Consider the following 18667-nt stretch of genomic DNA (forward strand, 5'->3'; position numbering starts at 1 on the left):
AAATAACTTCAGTAAAAGGATGTGCACAGAATAAAAAATAAAAACAAAAAATAAAAACTCACACATCTGAGGAGTAGAATTTGATGGTATGGCAGGAACCAGCAATATTTGCAATCAAGTTTCCATGAGTTAATACAGCTCCCTTCTCATAGGAACAAAACCATAATCTGTAGTTAATATAAGGAACCAAAATATTACTGGATAAACACTTTAGGTTACAAGTTAAAGAACTCAGTCAACAGGAAACCAAAATATGATACCTTTGGTGTCCCAGTTGTACCACTAGTGTAGCAGATGGTTGCAATATCTTCAGGATTTGGAGGGCAAAAAGGATGAGGACTACTGCGGCCCTACATTACATCCATTTATATCATCCAAAAGCAATTAATCTTATAAGAGCTAAAAAAATTGTTTACAATGTACAAATCAAGATTGTAGACATACATTAGCTTTAAAACCATGATCAGAAGGAGATACAGTGAAATAGCTTTGTCCAATAAAACAAGTTGACCATATTCAATAAATCCAATAGAGATGAAAAACCCTTTCATTGAAGTAAAACAGATGAACACAAAATTTAACAAATTGTAATAAAAGATTTCTCCAAAAAAACATGCATAGAAGTTAAAGACCATTAGATCTACACAATTCACAAGCATTTAATTCAACAATGTGCAAGAGCAGCATCTGAAAGGGATCAACTTCTAAAATCCATTCATTGGAAATGAATGCAATTGTCCAAAAATAAAACCCTTTCCAGGGGCATATTTGTAATTTGGTATCTTATTTCCAGCAACCAGTATAAATAGTAATTGGAGCCATAACAGCCCCCACAATTTGGTGTTTTCTCCCACAATCCTCCTTTCTTCTTCCTTCATTCTCCTTCATAACTCTGCTACTTTTCTTTCTGTTTTACTACATTACAACACAAGTTTGTATGAGAGCAGAGTTACCTACTCGTTTCCCTATGTGGGATGCATGTACATTATTACGATCGGCAGTGTGCATAGAGAATTGAAGAGGCTGATCACTTCTAATGATGTAGCCTGCTTGTTATGAGGATTTTAGGAATTCAATTCTGTTTGATGCCTAGAAGTGATTCCTAGAGTGTGTTGCCCAAAAAACAAGAAAATCTGAGATTTCGGACCTTATTTTGATTGGATGCTAAAGAGTGGATGTGGAATTGGCAATGAGGTGTTAATCAACCAATTTTATATTCTACTTGAGATCGACAACCCTTTCAGAGGTTTCTGAGGTGTCAGGTGAGAGCACCCCTATTTCTCCCTGCCTATACTGGTGTCAGGGTTGGTTGAACCTAGGGGTGGCAATTTTTAAACCCAACCCACTAACCCGCCCAACCTACCCATCAATTCACAGGTTGGGTTGTATTTATTTAGTCCCAGGTCATTGACGTGTTGGTTAAGCAAATAAAGGGACAATTAATAGTTTGGGCGGGTTGGGTTATGGTTATCCAATGGGTAACTCGTTATTTCGAAGCCCCCCCCCCCGGTCTTTGGTTCATTGTCTTTTGTGGAATGAACTCCAGAAACCATTTGAATTAAGAAGGATTATTAATCTCTGCTATGATTTCAACTAAATCTCCAATTGTTTAAGCTTTCTTATCTCGTAGAAGTGAGAACAATTCAGATTTCAGAATCATTCCATATTTATCTTAACAACTAAAAAAATTCAAGAAACCACAGGTTCTGTGACTTGATCCCTCAATGCATCTCTGATTTGAAGGAGCAGAGCTTTCAGAAACAATAGCAAACCACACTTCCATTTCAATCTTGTCTTGACTTGAAAAGTTTTTATGTCCGGATTGAAATCTCATTTACAACTGTTTGATCTCGAGTTCTCGACAATAGAATCTCTGTTACAGTTTAGAACAAGTAGAGGTGTTGTATGCCAGATATACTAGAAGTCCTCTTTATGTGGATACAGTGGATTAATCATTTTCATTCCAGAACGAAAAGCAATGAAGATCTAAAATTTGTCCAAACAAATTGTAAAGATCCATGGAGAAATCATGGATTGGTTGTGGTGGCTGTTATTTTCTCTTGTTCTCTTCTTTCTTTGCTGAATTCTTCAGAGAGTTCAGATCTCAAATACAAGTCTTGCGAAATGAAGAAGGTACTTCTCTCTCTAATGAAAATTTTATTGTATTTTCTTTTTGAACAATTTGTTTTCATGATTATTCCATTTTTGTCTAGCTGTATCAGACTGGTTGAATTGCCAATTTTGTCTTCAATAGTTTCTGTAGATTAAGAAGCCTTTAATGGTGGCTATCATTTCCCTCAAAATAAGAGAAAACTCTTCACTTTCTGGTTAGAGATTCATGCTTGCTTGAATTGAAGGTCTGTTCTTTTAAAAATATCAGAACGCTCTTGATTCTGCAATTTATAAGATGACTAGATAGAGTAAAAAATCAAACTCAAATTTGTGTTATGTGATTTATGTACGTCTAGGATTAATGGGTCAGGTGGGTCAGGTTGGGTCAAGGTGGGTTTGGGTTGGACCAACCCATTTAATTTTGTCTAAATGGGTCATTAACCAGTTGACAGATTAGGCAGGTCGGGTTAAAGACCAACCCAAACCCAATACGACACTTATGGATCTACAAGTTCTCCCAGGGAGAACCCCAAAATACTAGTGACCACTGTATACAGAAGCAATTATTTGGAGTAGATGAAGGTCATTGGAACTGGGAAGCTGGGATACACTACATGAGATACTGCAGAATGAACTGCCACAAATCCACTTCATGCTAGGTAGGGACGAAAGAACTATGTGGTCATGGCCATGGGTGGTGATTTGATGTAGCCACTGATTAGCAGAAATTGTTTATGGACCAAGACATTAAAGGATATTTGAGATAGTGCTGCTAAGACGTATTCCAAGGCATTGAATGTGGCAAAAACCTACCAACTCAAGAGTGAGATCACCAATTTTGTGTTAGTTAATTGCAGAGAGGCTTGTGTTGGTTAATGGGGTGGTGAAGGATTTTTTTCAGGCAAGCAGAGGCCTGAGGCAAGGGGATCCCTTATCCCCTTTCCTCTTAGTGGTGGTGGATGTTTTTAGCATACTCATTTCCAAGGTGGATAAGGGGAGATTAGGGGTTGGAAGATTGGTGGCAATAATATTGTAGTCGCACACCTCTAGTGTGCGGATGATATCATAATCTTTTGTGAAGGGAGTGAACAAGGGTCAATAGGGCATTTGAAGAGTTTGGTAAAGAAATTTGAAGCTATCTCGAATCTCAAAGTTAATTTTGAAAACAGTTGCATTGCGAGGATGAATTTGGAGTTTAGAGAACTAGAGGCTATTGCAGAGAGGCTTGAGTGTTCCATATCTAGTTGGTCTTTGCCCTATTTGGGGCTTCCTTTAGGAGCCAATCCCAAAGAGAGTAGTTTTTGGACTCCAATGTTAGAAAGGTATGCAAAAAGAAAGCAATTTGGAAGAAGAATCACATATCTTTAGGTGGGAGAATTACTCTGATTAGATCAGCTCTAGCAAACTTGCCATTATACTATTTGTCATTGTTCAGGATTCCACAAGAGGCTAGGAAGATTGAGAAGGTAATGAGGGATTTCCTAATAGGAAACAGGGGAGGAGAAAAAAGATCACTTGTTGAGATGGGAAATAGAGACTAAAGATCTTAAAGGAGGGAGGCTTAGCTCTAGGTAATGTAAATAAAAAGAACTTGGGTCTGTTTGGTTCATGGACATGATTGAAATTGGAATTAGAATCAAAATCCCCAAGAATCGGAATCGGAATCACCTATTCCTGACACTTGTTTGGTTCAATTAGGAATAAAATCGGATTCCGATTGTTGTTGTTTGGTTCATTTGGAATTGGAAATGGAATCAAGTGAAAATTTTCAGTTTTATATTAGTTCATTCATTATTTTATTAATATTTATGAATATATAATTACTATTTTATTAGTACTTTATTATTATTATTTTATTAGTATTTAATAATTATCTTAGCATTTATCATTAATTTATGAATATTTTATTAATGCATTAGTATCTTATATATATATATATATTAAAAGGATGTGGGTGCTCTCTGCACTCAGGAAATGGAACCTACTCGTGCGAGTAGATCCCACGTGCGAGCACCCATTTCTAGTAATTAATTACTAATTAATTATTAATTAATAACAATAATTACTAATTACTTACTAACTAATAACAATAATTATCTTATCCTATATACATATATTAATACGAAAGGGGTGCTTTCCCCTTTCAACACGTTCCCTTTGTTTCAGACGTTTCCTTTAGTCCCTGGTTGCAACACATGTCCTTTGTTTCAGATTTCATCAAGACTGACACGTTCCCTTTGTTTCAGATTTCATTTTCTTTCATTTTCCTTTAGTCCCCAGTTGCAACACATGTCCTTTGTTTCAGATTTCATCAAAACCATCACTATATCCCTTCTCTTTCCCCCCCCCTATCCTCTCTCCCTCTCTTTCTCAAAACACTCCATCTCTCTCTCTCTGATAGGTGAGTTCCATTTCTGGTATGCCAGCGACCATCTCTCTCTCTCTCTCTCTCTCTCTTTTTGGTATGCATGGCAGCTGATCAGAAGATCAGAATGGTTTTTATTTTTTGTCATGGTTTGTATTTGAGTGTTGTTGGGTTTTGTTTTTGTTAATTTAGGGGTTTTGTATTTCCACTTTTATCCTAATCTGTTCAGCGGGAATAGCTTGACTGACTGGTTTTTCTTTGTTTTTTCTTGTTTTGTTTCTAAGATTAGGCATCAGTGGTAGTGGGAATAGCTTCGATAGAAGCCATTGGAAGGACGCCAGTGGTAGTGAGAATAGCTTCGATGGAAGCCAGTGGAACATCGAGACCATCACTATATCCCCTCTCTTTCCCCCCCTCTTTTCTCCCTATCCTCTCTCCCTCTCTTTCTCGAAACACTCCATCTCTCTCTCTCTCTCTCTCTGATAGGTGAGTTCCATTTCTGGTATGGCAGCGACCATCACTCTATCCCCTCTCTTCCCCCCCCCCTCTCTCTCTCTCTCTCTCTCATAGGTGAGTTCCATCTCTGGTATGGCAGCGACCATCACTCTATCCCCTATTCCCCTCTCTCTCTCTCTCTCTCTCTCTTAGAGGTGGGTTCCATTTTTGGTATGCATGGCAGCTGATCAGAATATCAAGATGGTTTTTATTTTTTGTCATGGTTTGTATTTGAGTGTTGTTGGGTTTTGTTTTTGTTAATTTAGGGGTTTTGTATTTCGTTTTTTTCCTAATTTGTTCAGTGGGAATAGCTTGATTGACTGATCTTTCTTTGTTTTTTCTTGTTTTGTTTTTAAGATTGGACGTCAACGGTAGTGGGAATAGCTTCGATAGAAGCCACTAGAAGGACGCCTGTGGTAGTGAGAATAGCTCCGATAGAAGCCACTGGAAGGACGCCAGTGGACACCTTTCATGTGCCTGCATTTATTCTTCTTAAGCACATTCCCAAGCCCTAATCCTCCTTCCTCTTTGCTTCTACCCACAACCTCTCAACTGATTAAGTGGTCTTTTTTACCTTCTCCCGGTTCCCAAAGAAAATCTCTCATTAATTTTTCCAGTTTCTTCACATCCCTAGATGGTATCCTAAAGACAGAGAGGTAGTAAGTAGGTAGGTTCACAAGGGTAGCTCTTATCAAGGTGATCCTCCCACCCAAAGATATGTAATTTTTCTTCCACACAGCTAATCTCTTTTCAAGCTTCTCTATAACTAGGGTCCAGAACCTACTCTCACTAGGGTTTGCCCCTAACGGCAGCCCTAAATAGGACAATGTCCAAGTAGAAATGGAGCATTGAAGACAATTTGCAATAGCCTCAACCTCCTCAAAGTCCAGATTGGCTCCATCAATGCAGCTCTTTTCTAAATTGATTTTCAAATTGGACACTCCTTCAAAGGCTTTAATCAATTCTTTCAAGTTTCCCACCTTCTCACTAAAACCACCACCACCACAGAAGATCATCAAGTCATCCACAAACTGCAAATGAGTTACTGGAATTTGGTTTGTGCCTATTCTCCATCCCTTTATCACATCTTCCCTATCAGCCATTGTGATAATTCGATTGAACACATCAGCTACCAAGGTAAAGAGAAAAGGTGAAAGTGGATCCCCTTGTCTAATACCCCTAATAGCTGGAAAAAAATCCCTTACCACCCCATTTACTAAGATGGAGTAGTAACAAGAGCTGACACAACCAAGCATCCAACCACACCATCTTTCCCTGAACCCACACTTCCTCAAAACCTCTACTAGGAACTGCCAATCCACCAAATCATAGGCTTTCTCAAGATCGAGCTTACATACAAAGCCTCTTTGCTTAGACCTCTTCATCTCCTCCACACCTTCATTGGCAACTATGATCTGATAAATTATCTGTCATCCTTGGATGAATGCCCCTTGGGCCTAACTAATAATGGAGGGAAGGATTTCTTTAATCCTCAAAGACAACACATTTGCTAAGATTTTATAGATACTCACCAAACTAATTGGATTGTTGTCTTTACGATAGATGGCATCAGATTTCTTTGGAATTAGAGCCAAGAAAGTAGCATTAATGCCTTGGCTGACTATATGCTTATCTGCAAACTCATTAAAAACCTCACAAAGATCATTTTTTATCACATCCCAACAATCTTGGTAAAAGGCCATTGTAAAACCATCTAGGCCTGGAGCTTTGGATCTATCCATTAAGAACACCGCCTTCCTAATCTCTTCTTCCTCAAAGATTCTTTCCAGCCACCTAACTTGATCTTCATCCAGACTTGGCCAATCTATCCCTTCCAATTCCAACCTTTCATCCAAGGGTCCTCTATTAATCGATTTAAAGTGATCCACAAACCTCCTAGCAATATCATCCTGATTAGTGAAAACCTCCCCCTACCTCCAGCTTAGACACAAAGTTCTTTCTCCTCCTCCCATTTGCCACATCATGAAAAAACTTTGTATTTCCATCACCTTCCTTGATCCACCTATGCCTCGATTTCTGCCTCCAACTTATTTCTTCTCTCAATAAGACCTCTTCCAAGTCCTTCTTCAATTATTTCCTCATGTCTCTATCACCTTCTCCAATCTAGCTTGAGCTTCTCTTTCATCCAGCTCTTCTATCCTAGAGATTAGATTCACTTTTTGCTCCTTAATTCTTCCAAAGTGATCCCTATTCCATTCTTTTTTTTTGGATCTCAGTCTCTGCAATTTCTTATGAAATCTTACCCCTTTCCATTTTATCCCCCTTAATTCCTCATTCCACCATAATTTAACTTTATTCACAAAGTTCGGGTGGGTTAGCCACATGTTCTCAAACCTAAACGGCCTAGGTCCATCTATAAGATCTTTGACACCTATTCTTATAGGACAGTGATCTGAGGTTACCCTAGGCAAAGCTCTAGACACCAAGTTTCCCCAATAGTTCTCCCAATCAACATTAAAAACAAAACCTGTCCAACTTCGACCACAAGGGAGTTTCCTGTAGGTTAGACCAAGTAAATCCATCTTGTAACAATGGAATCTCCTTTAACTCACAATCAGCATATGCTAGTTGTGATGGTTTGTTGGGAGTTATTAGTTTCTTCAAAAAAACGTATTACATTGAAGTTCCCTCCCAAACACCATGGACCTTTCCATAGACCCTAAATTGCATACAACTCCTTCCACATGTCATTCCTTTCTCTATAGTTATTAGGACGATAGATATTGGCTAACACCCAAGTGAAGTCATCCTCTACATTCTTGAATTTGATGGAAACTGAGAACCTCCCTATTAACTCCTCCACTGCTTCTACTACATCCTCCTTCCATAATGTGACAATCCCTCTCGAGGCTCTCCAAGAAGGGGCTGAGGTCCACCTTACTCCTGTTGACCTCCACACACTCCTCACCCATCTTCTGTCCAACTTCAACAACTTTGTTTCTTGTAACATAACAGTGGCAAACCTTTCTTTCTAATTAAATCCTTTATCACCCTCCTTTTCCTTGCACTCCCTAATCCCCTAACATTCCAGCTAACTATTCTCATAGGCACAAATCATGCAAACATCTTCAGTCATAAATAGGGGTGAGCACTACTCGGTTAAAACCGAAAAACTGAACTGAAAATTTCGGTTTCGGTTTTTCAGTTCAGTTTCTGGTTAAATTGGTTCGGTTAATTCGGTTTTAGAATTAGAATTTCGGTTAACCAAATTAACCAAACTTTTTATTATTATATGTAATATATAATAGATTATATATTTATGTATTAATATATAATATACTGAAATTTGATTTCATAATATACTTTATAATATATAATATATATATTATATGTTATAATATATATAATAGAGTATATATTGTTAAAATTTGGTTTTACTCAAAATAACCGAAAATTCTGGTTTCGGTTATTCTAAATTTCGGTTTCGGTGCGGCTTTTATTTTTTTAGTTCGGTTTTTTAAATTTCGGTTTATTCGATTCAGTTTTTAACTGAATAAACCAAATGCTCACCCCTAGTCATAAACCAGCACTCCTTACTTCATACCCTTTCTCCTATTACCTCTACCACTAAACTCTATCTTCCCTTCGATGTCACCAATTAATCTTTCCACTTCAAAACGTTTCTTCTTTTCCTTATTCCTTTTTGCCTCACTCTTTTTATTATAAGTTTTCACCTGTCCTTTCCTTTCAGCCCTCTCTTCGGCCTGACCTTCCTCACCAATAGCTTCCAAAACTGAAGTCTGAAGTCCTCCTTTATCATAATCAACCCTTTGCTTTCCCCTATCCATCACCATTTCACTGAACCCATCCACATATCCTTCCCTTTCTTTGACATTCTCAAACTCTGTACAAATCAGTCCCCAAATTTTTATCTACCTCCCCACTCTTCCCTTGCCCAACTCTTCCACCTCCAATCCTACCCTTGTTGTACCTTCTGGGTGGGATGCTAGTACCTTTGTTTCAGGCATAATACACTGGTTAGTAACCAAAAACAAATTGACATCCGTACCTAGTTGGATAGGGATAGCACAAGGAACTGGTGTCGTTTCCTTACAGGGAGACTTTTGTGGAGTAGACATGGTAGAGCAAGCACCACTGTCTAGCCTACCCTCTTGAAAACCCAATCCCAGCACTCCCCTTCCTAGTTCACCCTTATCCATACTCACAAGAGAGAACTATTCTCTTATAATTAATCCTGTACGCCCTGAGACTTTTTGTTGGCTCCTTCATTATGGGATAGTGGAATCTGTCCAGCAAACGCAGCACCTCCTACCCTTTGTTCTTCCTTGGGAAAAACTACAGTAGCCTCTTCTTCTTCTAAGTACAACACCTCCGTATTCAGGCTCCTTATTTCAATCGGATTTTGTTTAGCTTGCAAATCGAGGCTACCCAAACTCGAGGCTCCATCTGACTCATAGTCATCGTCACTACTGCTTTCATCTCCAAGCCAAACTGCAGAATCTAGCCGCCTCTCTTAGTTGGGATCCACTGAAAAGAGCTACTAGAATACACACTCTGCCCTGCTTTCTGAACTCGAGGAGGAAGATAGACGATTAGAATTGTCTATAAACTATTCCCTGCCAACTTCAGTCACGTGCTCTTAACCTTATCATTAATAGCTATGGGCTTAAAATTGGGCCCAAGAGAACTTAGATTTCCTCTCACCCTTGGCCCAGGAGAAATAACAATGTCCATGGGTTCAGTGCTCTTAACCAACCCCACAATACTACTTAGCCCACCAACTCGACCCACCTCAACTTCCGGTTCAACCACCCTGTTTCTTACTTCAACTTGCTTTTTAACACTTGTCACCTCTTTACTCCCCTCTTCAACATTAAAGTTTTTCGTGGCAGTGTTCCCAGCCACCTGTGCAAAAGTTCTGCTATGCGTTAGAGGGGTTTCTTGTGTTTTAAGCCTTTGACTTTCCATATGCCCCAAGTCTTTTTGGCTCCCCCAGGCCCATTTTAGTATAATTTCCAGTCTTTTTTGAACCCTCCAATCTACTTCTTCCATATACAGCTTCTTCCTCAAACTCCTCACCTCCCTCCATTCTAGCTTCCTTCCACAAGCCTGCTTCAATGGAGGAAGCCAGCCAGACTGAAACGAAAACACCCTCCACTCTTATTTCCACATTCCTTGGTATATCTTCAAGCCTCACTCCGCTCAGGAGAGTTGCCACAGAATGGAGGTCTCCCCAGTAAGCACCATCCAGTCTCCCTCCACACATCAGTGCAATGACATCTGCTACTTCTTGCTTCCAAAGATGGAAAGGCAATCCGATTATCCGTACCAGAACCCCATCTTCAATAAAGAAATTTTTGGCATTAAAGAGAGGATTCCATTTGAAGATTGTAATAGTTCCTAGATCAATCTGAAAATTAACTGCTGAGAAGTCTACTCTGTTCTCCCCAAAATCAACTAGAGGTTTACATTTATCAAAGGGAGTTACAATAAACTCATTCTCCAGCTTCATATTCAAGATCAAGTAATCTGCAACTCTCCTCCAGTCAACGGATTGCAACCCTACCCCTATTATAGGGATGGCAATTTTCCCCATCCTCGGCGGGGACCTGACTTCGCTGATCCAATGGAGGCGGAGCTGGGACAAGGACAGGGATTAATAAGAATCCCCGATCGGGGTCGGGGTCAAGGATGGGGATTGAGGTTCCCACCCCTCCCTGACCCCGATTATGTATATATATATTTATTATATTATTTATATTATATTATATATATATATTGTTATGTTATTTATATTATATATATCAAAACATATTTAAAATATTTATTTATTTTAAGTAAATTTATTTTTCAAAAAATACTGTTATATATAAAAAATTTCGGGGATAAAGGTCCCCGCGGGGAACCCATCCCCGTCTAGGATTGGGAATGGAGGACAAAATTTATCCTCGACGGGGATCGGGGACGGGGACAGGGGTTACTTTTATAATCGAGGACAGGGATGGGGGTTATGATCCCCGCCCTGTTGCCATTCCTACTCTATTATGAACTTACTAATCCATTTTTCCTTCTTTAAATGTTCCATCACCCTGCACTGTCCATTGGCTTTTGCTACAATCACTGGCTCTTGCTCCATGTTTCCAGACACATTGGCTTTTGATACACCCCTTCTTCCCTCCCTGGACTCCCCTTTGTTACTTTTACTCCATGGAGCAAAAATTCCTCAAGCACACTACTCACTTCCCTCCAACCTTGACTCTGTCTTCCTGCTGGGAAAAAACCAGCTGTTTCTTTCCTCCACCAAAAAACTCAGCCAGAGCTATGTAGCAACCCTTTGCATTCTTTCTGCTTTCAACTATATATTTCTTACCTTCATTAGCTGCAATCTCTTGCCTGTTGTTTTGCTTACCTTTCAATCTTGCCCCTTCCACAAACTTCTGCAGCCACTCCAATACTTCTATCCTAGTCAACAGAACCATAGCCCTCCTTGCTTCCCATATCTTCAGACTCAGCTTTCCTCTACCTTTCTCTTCCTCAAACAAGAACTCCTTAGCTTCAACTTTCAGATTTCTTCTCCACTGACCTGCCTCCACAAAGCTTTCCTCCATTTCTTTTCCTCAGCCTTTCCCTACTAAGGAAGTGGGTGTTGGCCTACTCCTACCAAAATTAGAGCCTTTTGTTAGGAAGTGTACCATTGGAAGATCAACACCATGGGCACGCTACAAAAAAGAAGACCCTTCTTTTTCTTTTCCCCAAATCGGTGCACCCTATGTAAATACAATGAAGAAAATTGTTACCACTTACTAATATCCAACCCCTTTGTTGCATATTTATGGGATTGGTTTTTCTCTTTTAATGGTTGCAGGTGGTCTTTGCCAACGAAGGTAGATAAGATTTTTGACCCTTCGACCTTTGTTTGGCCTAAAAGGAGGGAAAGGATTATGTGGAGAAGTGCTAGAGCAGTGATAATATGGACTCTCTGGGAAGAAAGAAATAACAGAATTTTCTAAGGAAAGGAGATCTGCATAGAAGCAGTAAGAGAATTGGTAAGGGTGATGCATTGGCTTAGGACCATTGATTCTTTTTCGTCTTGGTCCTTTGATGATATTTGGAGAAATTGGGGGTAGTGACTAGAAGTTCTTCCAAAAAAGAAAAAGGAAAAGAAAAGATTATGGAAACCCACAGTTGTAGACTTCGTGAAATTAAATTTTGATGGGAGCAGTCAAGGCAACCTGGGCCCTTCAGGTATAGGGGGTGTTAAGAAATAAAGAAGGGATTATCATTGCACTTTCTTCCGGTCCTGTGGGAGTGGGGGATTCCATCAAGGCGGAATTGCTTGAGGCTATGAGAGGACTACAAATTGGAAGTAAGATGGGCCTAACAAATGTAGAAATTGAATGGGACTCAAAACTGGTGATAGGATGGCTGAAGGATCCAGAGTCTATAATATGGTGTCTTAGGGACAAGATGAAAAGGTTTAAATGGATAACCAGAAACATGAACTTGAAAACTTCTTGGGTTAGGACTCATCAGAAAAAGAATATTTCTTGGATTAAGAGAACAGCTAATGCTATGGCAGATGGGTTAGCTAAACAAGGGGTTAATAGGAACAATTTGTATTGGGCCCAGTTGTAATTGTTTTGATACTTTTTTTTATAAAATTTGTGTGAGAGTTAACACCTCATGCCTCTCTATGGGATGCCTGTAATACTAATTCTCTTTGATTTTTAATAAATACTTGTTTACTTATCAACAAAAAAGAGTGAGGTCAACAATCTCACACAGGGGGAGAGATCATTCTCCTTGTATTTATCTACATTAAATCTCTTTGGCAATAGATTGATCACCCAGAGACTGTAGAATGGCAGAGTCCTAGGGATGCTATCACCTACAAGAAGCTGGTGAAGCAAAGCTGAGTATTTGAATTCTAGCTGGATTAAAACAAGAGTATGACATTACCATGCAACATATTCTTGATAGAGATGAAATCACTCTACCTCAGGCTTATTCCATCATGCATAGTGAAGAATACAGAAGTATGATGTTACAACTTACAAGTGTCATCTCCTAGTTATATGGCCCATGTTTCTATTAAGCCCAAGACTCCAATTATGCCAGTAAATCGTGGGGGTGAGGATACAAAGGAAGTTGTTTATGAGCATTGTAAGAAACCAAAACACACTAAAGAGACATGCTGGAAATTGTATCCTAATTTGAAGCCTTCGAGGCTCATAAATCCCAAGATTCCAATACGAACTTGGTAGCTACTAGAGATGAGTCAAGGACTTCATTTGCTCCCACATCGATATTAGGGTCATTGATGCTTCCTTCCCCAAAGATTACTGTTGTTGCCAAAGTAGAGTTTGAGAAGTACATGAGCTAGCTAAAGTGCTAAAGAGTGCAATGGGGAATATGGATCCAAGAACATGTCCATCAGTAATTGCTTACACAAGTAGACATGCAATTACAACATTGCTTCCATTTCAAGTAAGGATGGCATTCCATGGATTATAGATACTAGAGATTTTGATAATATGCCCAATGTGCCATTACTTTTTCACTCAGAAATTATGTTCTAGTAAAGACGAAGTGTCTAACAGTTCCCTTGCCACTATTTCTGGGAAAGGGAACATTAAAGTTGTTTTTTAACCCTTTCTTCAGTTCTTCTATGCAAGTTGAAATCAAATTTATTATCTGTTAATAGCCTCGCAAAAAATCTTAGTTGTTCTTTGTTCAATAACACTTTTCCCAATTACTGAGTTTTCCAGGATCTAGAATCTAAAAGGACAATTGGAAGTAACCATGAGGTGAACAAATGGGATATGATTTCTAGATATACCACCTAGAGATGGAGTCAGCCTAATCAGTTTTCTACTTTTGAGTCAATTTCTTTGGAGCATGGTTCAAAGTATCAATAGACCCTGATACACCAGAAGGGGTGTATCAACACTTTGAACCTTGCACTTCTTTTTTTTAGTTTTTTTTTTTAATTTCACAAGTCTTTTTTTATGTTATCAAATTATTTAAAAAAAATAGCCTTTAAAAATAACTTGAAATAAGTGCATCAGTACCCCAAAGATACAAGACGATATATGCCTGACATGGGGCATATCATATTGATACTTTGAACCTAGCTTGTTTTGGTAAAGCTGCATTCATTAAAACAGAAACAACAAGAGCAACAAACACCAATACAAACACAGAAAACCAAAGGAGGCTACAAAAAACTACAGCAAAGGAAAAACAAAGGAAAGAAACTAATCCTAAGAGGGGCCAGAAGCCCAATCATCCATTACAGTATCCGAAAACCACAAAGGGAAACAGTCATCCATTGCTAAAGCCAAGCTAAGACCACGCCTAGCCAACTTGTGAGCAGCAGTGTTAGCCTCATGAGGAGCCCAAGAGAAAATAATAGACCTACCTCTGCATAGAGCTTTAATGTCTTTCAACAAAAACAGAATATCTTGATGACACACATCCAGAGCTGAGTTTAGGCAGCTCACTAAATAAAGATTATCTAATTCAACCAAAACGATCACTGGGTTCTTAGACAACACCATTTTTAAAGCTTCAAAAAGGGTTGCGGATGCTTTGGCATGTTCAATTGGGAAATTTGTCTATTCATTTGTTGAGTCAACTATTTCCTAATTTATTCAGGTTATTGAAACTGTCTAGTCTACATTGTAATATATGAATAGTTATTCCCTAATTTATTCAGGTTGGTAAAACTGTATGCATTGTGACACGTGAATAGGTAGAACCTACTCCTTAGACCGGAGAAACCTTGGCTGTTTGGGAGCTTCCTGCACATGGCACATTACCCCACTCGGTTCCATGTCTTTTTGGCTAAAAGAATATTGGTTACCCCACACGAAGATCCAAAACAGCCCAGGCTGTTTTTTTCAAACAGCCAAAGCCCCCCCCCCCCCCCCCCACTAGAGCTGCTATGTTACCCTGCTATTACATTTTTTACTTTGAAAATCTTTTATACTGCCACAACATTTAACCATCACTTCATAAGTATATTGCCAAAATGATGTAGGAATAGCTCAATTCGAGTCCTTAGAGAATGTTGAATGGTCTTCTTTGATCAGAAATTTATGGTTGTTGATGGTTGTAATGGCTTCTTAAAGGAACAAGAAAGAAAATAGGGATAGAAAGAAGAAAGAAAATACACGGAATCACTCACGGGGTGCCTAGAATCACTCTAGGGTATGGGAATCACTCATCATAATTAGCATAAGCTGAACAAACTCAATAAGCTTCATTGCTCTTTGTATAAAACGCCCATACATATTTATAGACTCTAAACTCATAATAATCCTAGGAGTCAAACTGTTAGACTCGATAATCCTAGTAGGACTCAAACTAAGCTGGCATATCCTATTTCAATTCAAAGAAGACTCAATAACTCTAATCCTACTTAACTCTGAAATTTTAAACATAAACAAACTATAAATATCAAACCCTATTATTGGACCCTATTGAAAAATTGTAAAATGGCAAAAATATCCCTGGGGTCCAAAATTACAGAAATACATAGAATTTCACAAAATTCCAATTTTGACTCTTCAGCTCCTGCACCACAAAATTACAGAGAACATGGAATTACCTGAAAAAGTAAGCTTGAATATGATACAACTCTATACCCTGATATTACATTTTTTTACTTTGAAAATCTTTTATACTGCCACAACATTTAACATCACTTCATAAGTGTGTTGCCAAAATCATGCAATTACCTGAAAAAGTAAGTTTGAATATGATACAACTTTGACTCCTGTTTTTGATGGAAGTGATGGCATTTGTCCATCTAAACCCCCAACAATCTGTGACAAAGAGAAAGCATGTGAAAACCAACAAAACTGCAAAATCTGCATGAGGCTTTCTTTTAGCTTGTTCAAAATTCAATGAAATACAAGGGGAAATGATCAAGTGAACTCCATACCACCATTAAACGAACTGATGGGATCTCAGACAAGAAACTCAGCAACTGCAAGTTCCCAATCAGAACATAAGAAATGTTGCAGAAGCACAGTTTGAACAAATAATGCATGAATGTCAGACAAAAAAAAAGAAATGAGACATGGAAATAAGTAATTAGTAAAGCCGTATGAACTACTTTGGCGGGTTAGAGTTTCTGAAACAACAAAATACCAACATCAAAAATTAAAAAAAAAAGTCAAGATAATTCTAAATTCTAATCAAATTTTCTTCCCAGCATATGAGAATATTCACTTACTACCCCAAAGGAAATATTAAAAGACATCCCAACAACAGCAATCAAAAATGAAACAGAAATGGAGTATGAACAAAAAAGAGTATAATCCTGTTATTCTGTCTCACCCCAAAAACTACAAGGAGAAAAACATATAATGTAAATAGAAGACTTGGAATTTTCTTTGTAATCCCAACAACAGCAAGGAAAGAGTAGTTTGGGCATCAGCAGACTTGAAATTTTCTTTGTAATTCTGAGTTTCTGACTGTATTCTAATGTAAATAGAAGACCCTGATTGTACTCTTATCTTTGTAATTCTGAGTTTCTGACTGTATTCTAATGTAAATAGAAGACCCTGATTGTACTCTTATCTTTTCCTCTTGTTCAGATTTTAAGCAATAGGTCATCATCATCACGCATGCATGCATGCCTTGTCCCAACTATACGGGGACATAATCCTGTTTCGCAAATCAATTCTATTTAAAAACATATCCACTGTGAAATTATTATTGCTTAAATCATTTCTTACTACTTCTACCCATGTCCTTATTGGTCTACCCCTACTACTTCTACCCATCACTTTTTCCAACTGGAGCTATTACTGGTCTTTTATGCATGTGACCAAACCATCCTAACCTACTCTCTCTCATTTTATCACTTATAGGAGCTACTCCTAAGTTTCTACAAATGGATTCATTCTTGATCCTATCCTTTCTAGTTTTTCAACTCATCCATCTTAGCATTCGCATTTTGTTAGATAGTTGTATGCCCTTAGCTTCAATCAGAAATATATACATTATGAATTTATTGTAAATGAATAAAGTACACATTTGATTCATGTTCCTGTGGTGTGTTTCCATGTAATACCCTTAAACTGGACACTTAATGAGACTTGTGTTAGTTTAGAATGTTCATAGCCATTGGGTAAGTCTGGGGAGATTTATCCTGCCAAGGATGACACTGGTGTGCTGCCAACTGTTGGGGTGGCTTGTCTCAGCTACCAAGGTGAGACCCGAAGCACATGCAGTGTAGGATTAATAGAACCTTTGAACCAGACCAGATTTCCAGTATTGCCCTGGGCCTTGGAGATAGATGGGCAAAACTGGAAAGTTACACCTGACCCCTAGACTCGATTATGATACTACACTAGGTGTCGGATTGGGCTGTCTTTGATGTACCAATCAGTGAGATCCTTAGCGGGGGTCAAAACCTGGGTATGTTGGGACAGTTCGAGAATTCATCCGAGTGGGTGATCATAGTGACAGGATCAGCCCCTTTGTCGGACAAAGGTAATGATCGGGGATGCACTCTCTCTGATGGAAACTAAGACTGCCGGCAGCCGATTTCAATTGTTGAGATTTTGTTTTGCAAAATATATATAAAGATATATATATATATGTTATGGTTTCGAAATGATTTGCAAAATGTTTTAATTCCCGGGATCCATGTAAGCAGAGAGTGCAACACTGTTCCTTGCAGTCGAGGGAGAGGTCCTCCCTTGTCGGGCAGTGTTTGATCATTATGGGCTGAGAGGTTAAGTGTAAGACCATTAAGGATAATACCTGATGGGCTAATCTTGCATCTGCCCACAGTCCCTGGGTGTTACAAGGTGGCTTGGCCCAGGGACCACTTAGGGTAAGTGTTGGGCCCATAGAGCCCATAAGATGGGTTTCAGGGGGTGCACTGTCCATAAACAGTGTATTCGGCCAGACCTTGTAACTAAGGTTGGGCTGAACCCATGTGGCTGATGTGTAGATCAATGTTTGGGTCCCACGCCATACAAGGAAGCCCAACTGGGCAGCAATTTGGAAGGCTAAGTGAGTACATAACCTTAAATGGGCCTTTAGCCCATTTCGAACTGGGCTGATTTGATCAGTCAATTAAAGGGGGCGGATTCTGAGATGGATCAGCTGATAGGATTGGGCCTAGACCCTATCCACTTAGAGAGTCCAAGATCTAGATGAGGTTTAGATCTGGAAGCCTTCTAATTAGATTAGGAGATGGAAGATCTGATCTGCAGATAAGATAAGGGTTCTCCCTTATCACTTAAAGGGACTTCTAATCCAAATATAATTTGGATCAGCAGCTCCTAATAGGATTAGGAGCTGATCCCTTTAAATCTATAAAAGGAGGAGGGGGCGGCAGCCTTTAGACATGCAACCTAAGACTCTTGTCTTCAGAGCTGAAATCACAGAAGAGAGATTTCTGCAACCTCTGCAAAATCTCTCTTGCCGCCTCCTTCCTGCCGCCATTACCTTCAGTTCGATCTCCACTTCTTGGGAGAAATCAAGATCTGATCTTGATACCAATCTTTTAGGAAAAAATTGATTGGAGCTGTACTCACAAGCCATCCAGTTGATTCTTGCAAAGGGTCAAGTTCTTTTGGAAGAACATTGTTGATTCTGCTCCATCCTGCACTGCGCCATCTTCAGTGGGAGCAGTCTTTGGATCCTTCCTTGGGCGTGAACACCTCCATTGGGAGATACTAATTCTCT

At 39.0% G+C, this 18667-nt stretch overlaps 1 protein-coding gene across 2 annotated transcripts in view; it reads right to left on the reverse strand.

The window, feature by feature from the left end:
• Positions 1-18667, reverse strand: part of LOC104596495 (long chain acyl-CoA synthetase 6, peroxisomal-like) — a 65623-nt gene that overhangs the window by 29522 nt on the left and 17434 nt on the right. For both annotated transcript variants that reach the window (XR_016080634.1, XM_010257682.3), the window contains exons 8-11: positions 15903-15947; positions 15697-15783; positions 261-350; positions 63-142 (exon numbers count right to left, since the gene is read on the reverse strand). Coding sequence is in view for 1 of the 2 variants with exons in the window: in XM_010257682.3 (XP_010255984.1) it covers positions 63-142; positions 261-350; positions 15697-15783; positions 15903-15947 (302 nt within the window). In the remaining variant the exon portion in view is untranslated. The remainder of the gene's footprint in view (positions 1-62; positions 143-260; positions 351-15696; positions 15784-15902; positions 15948-18667) is intronic.

This window comes from Nelumbo nucifera, chromosome 1 (genome assembly GCF_055504915.1).
Source record: "Nelumbo nucifera cultivar China Antique chromosome 1, China Antique-T2T, whole genome shotgun sequence".
Classification (NCBI taxonomy): Eukaryota; Viridiplantae; Streptophyta; class Magnoliopsida; order Proteales; family Nelumbonaceae; genus Nelumbo; species Nelumbo nucifera.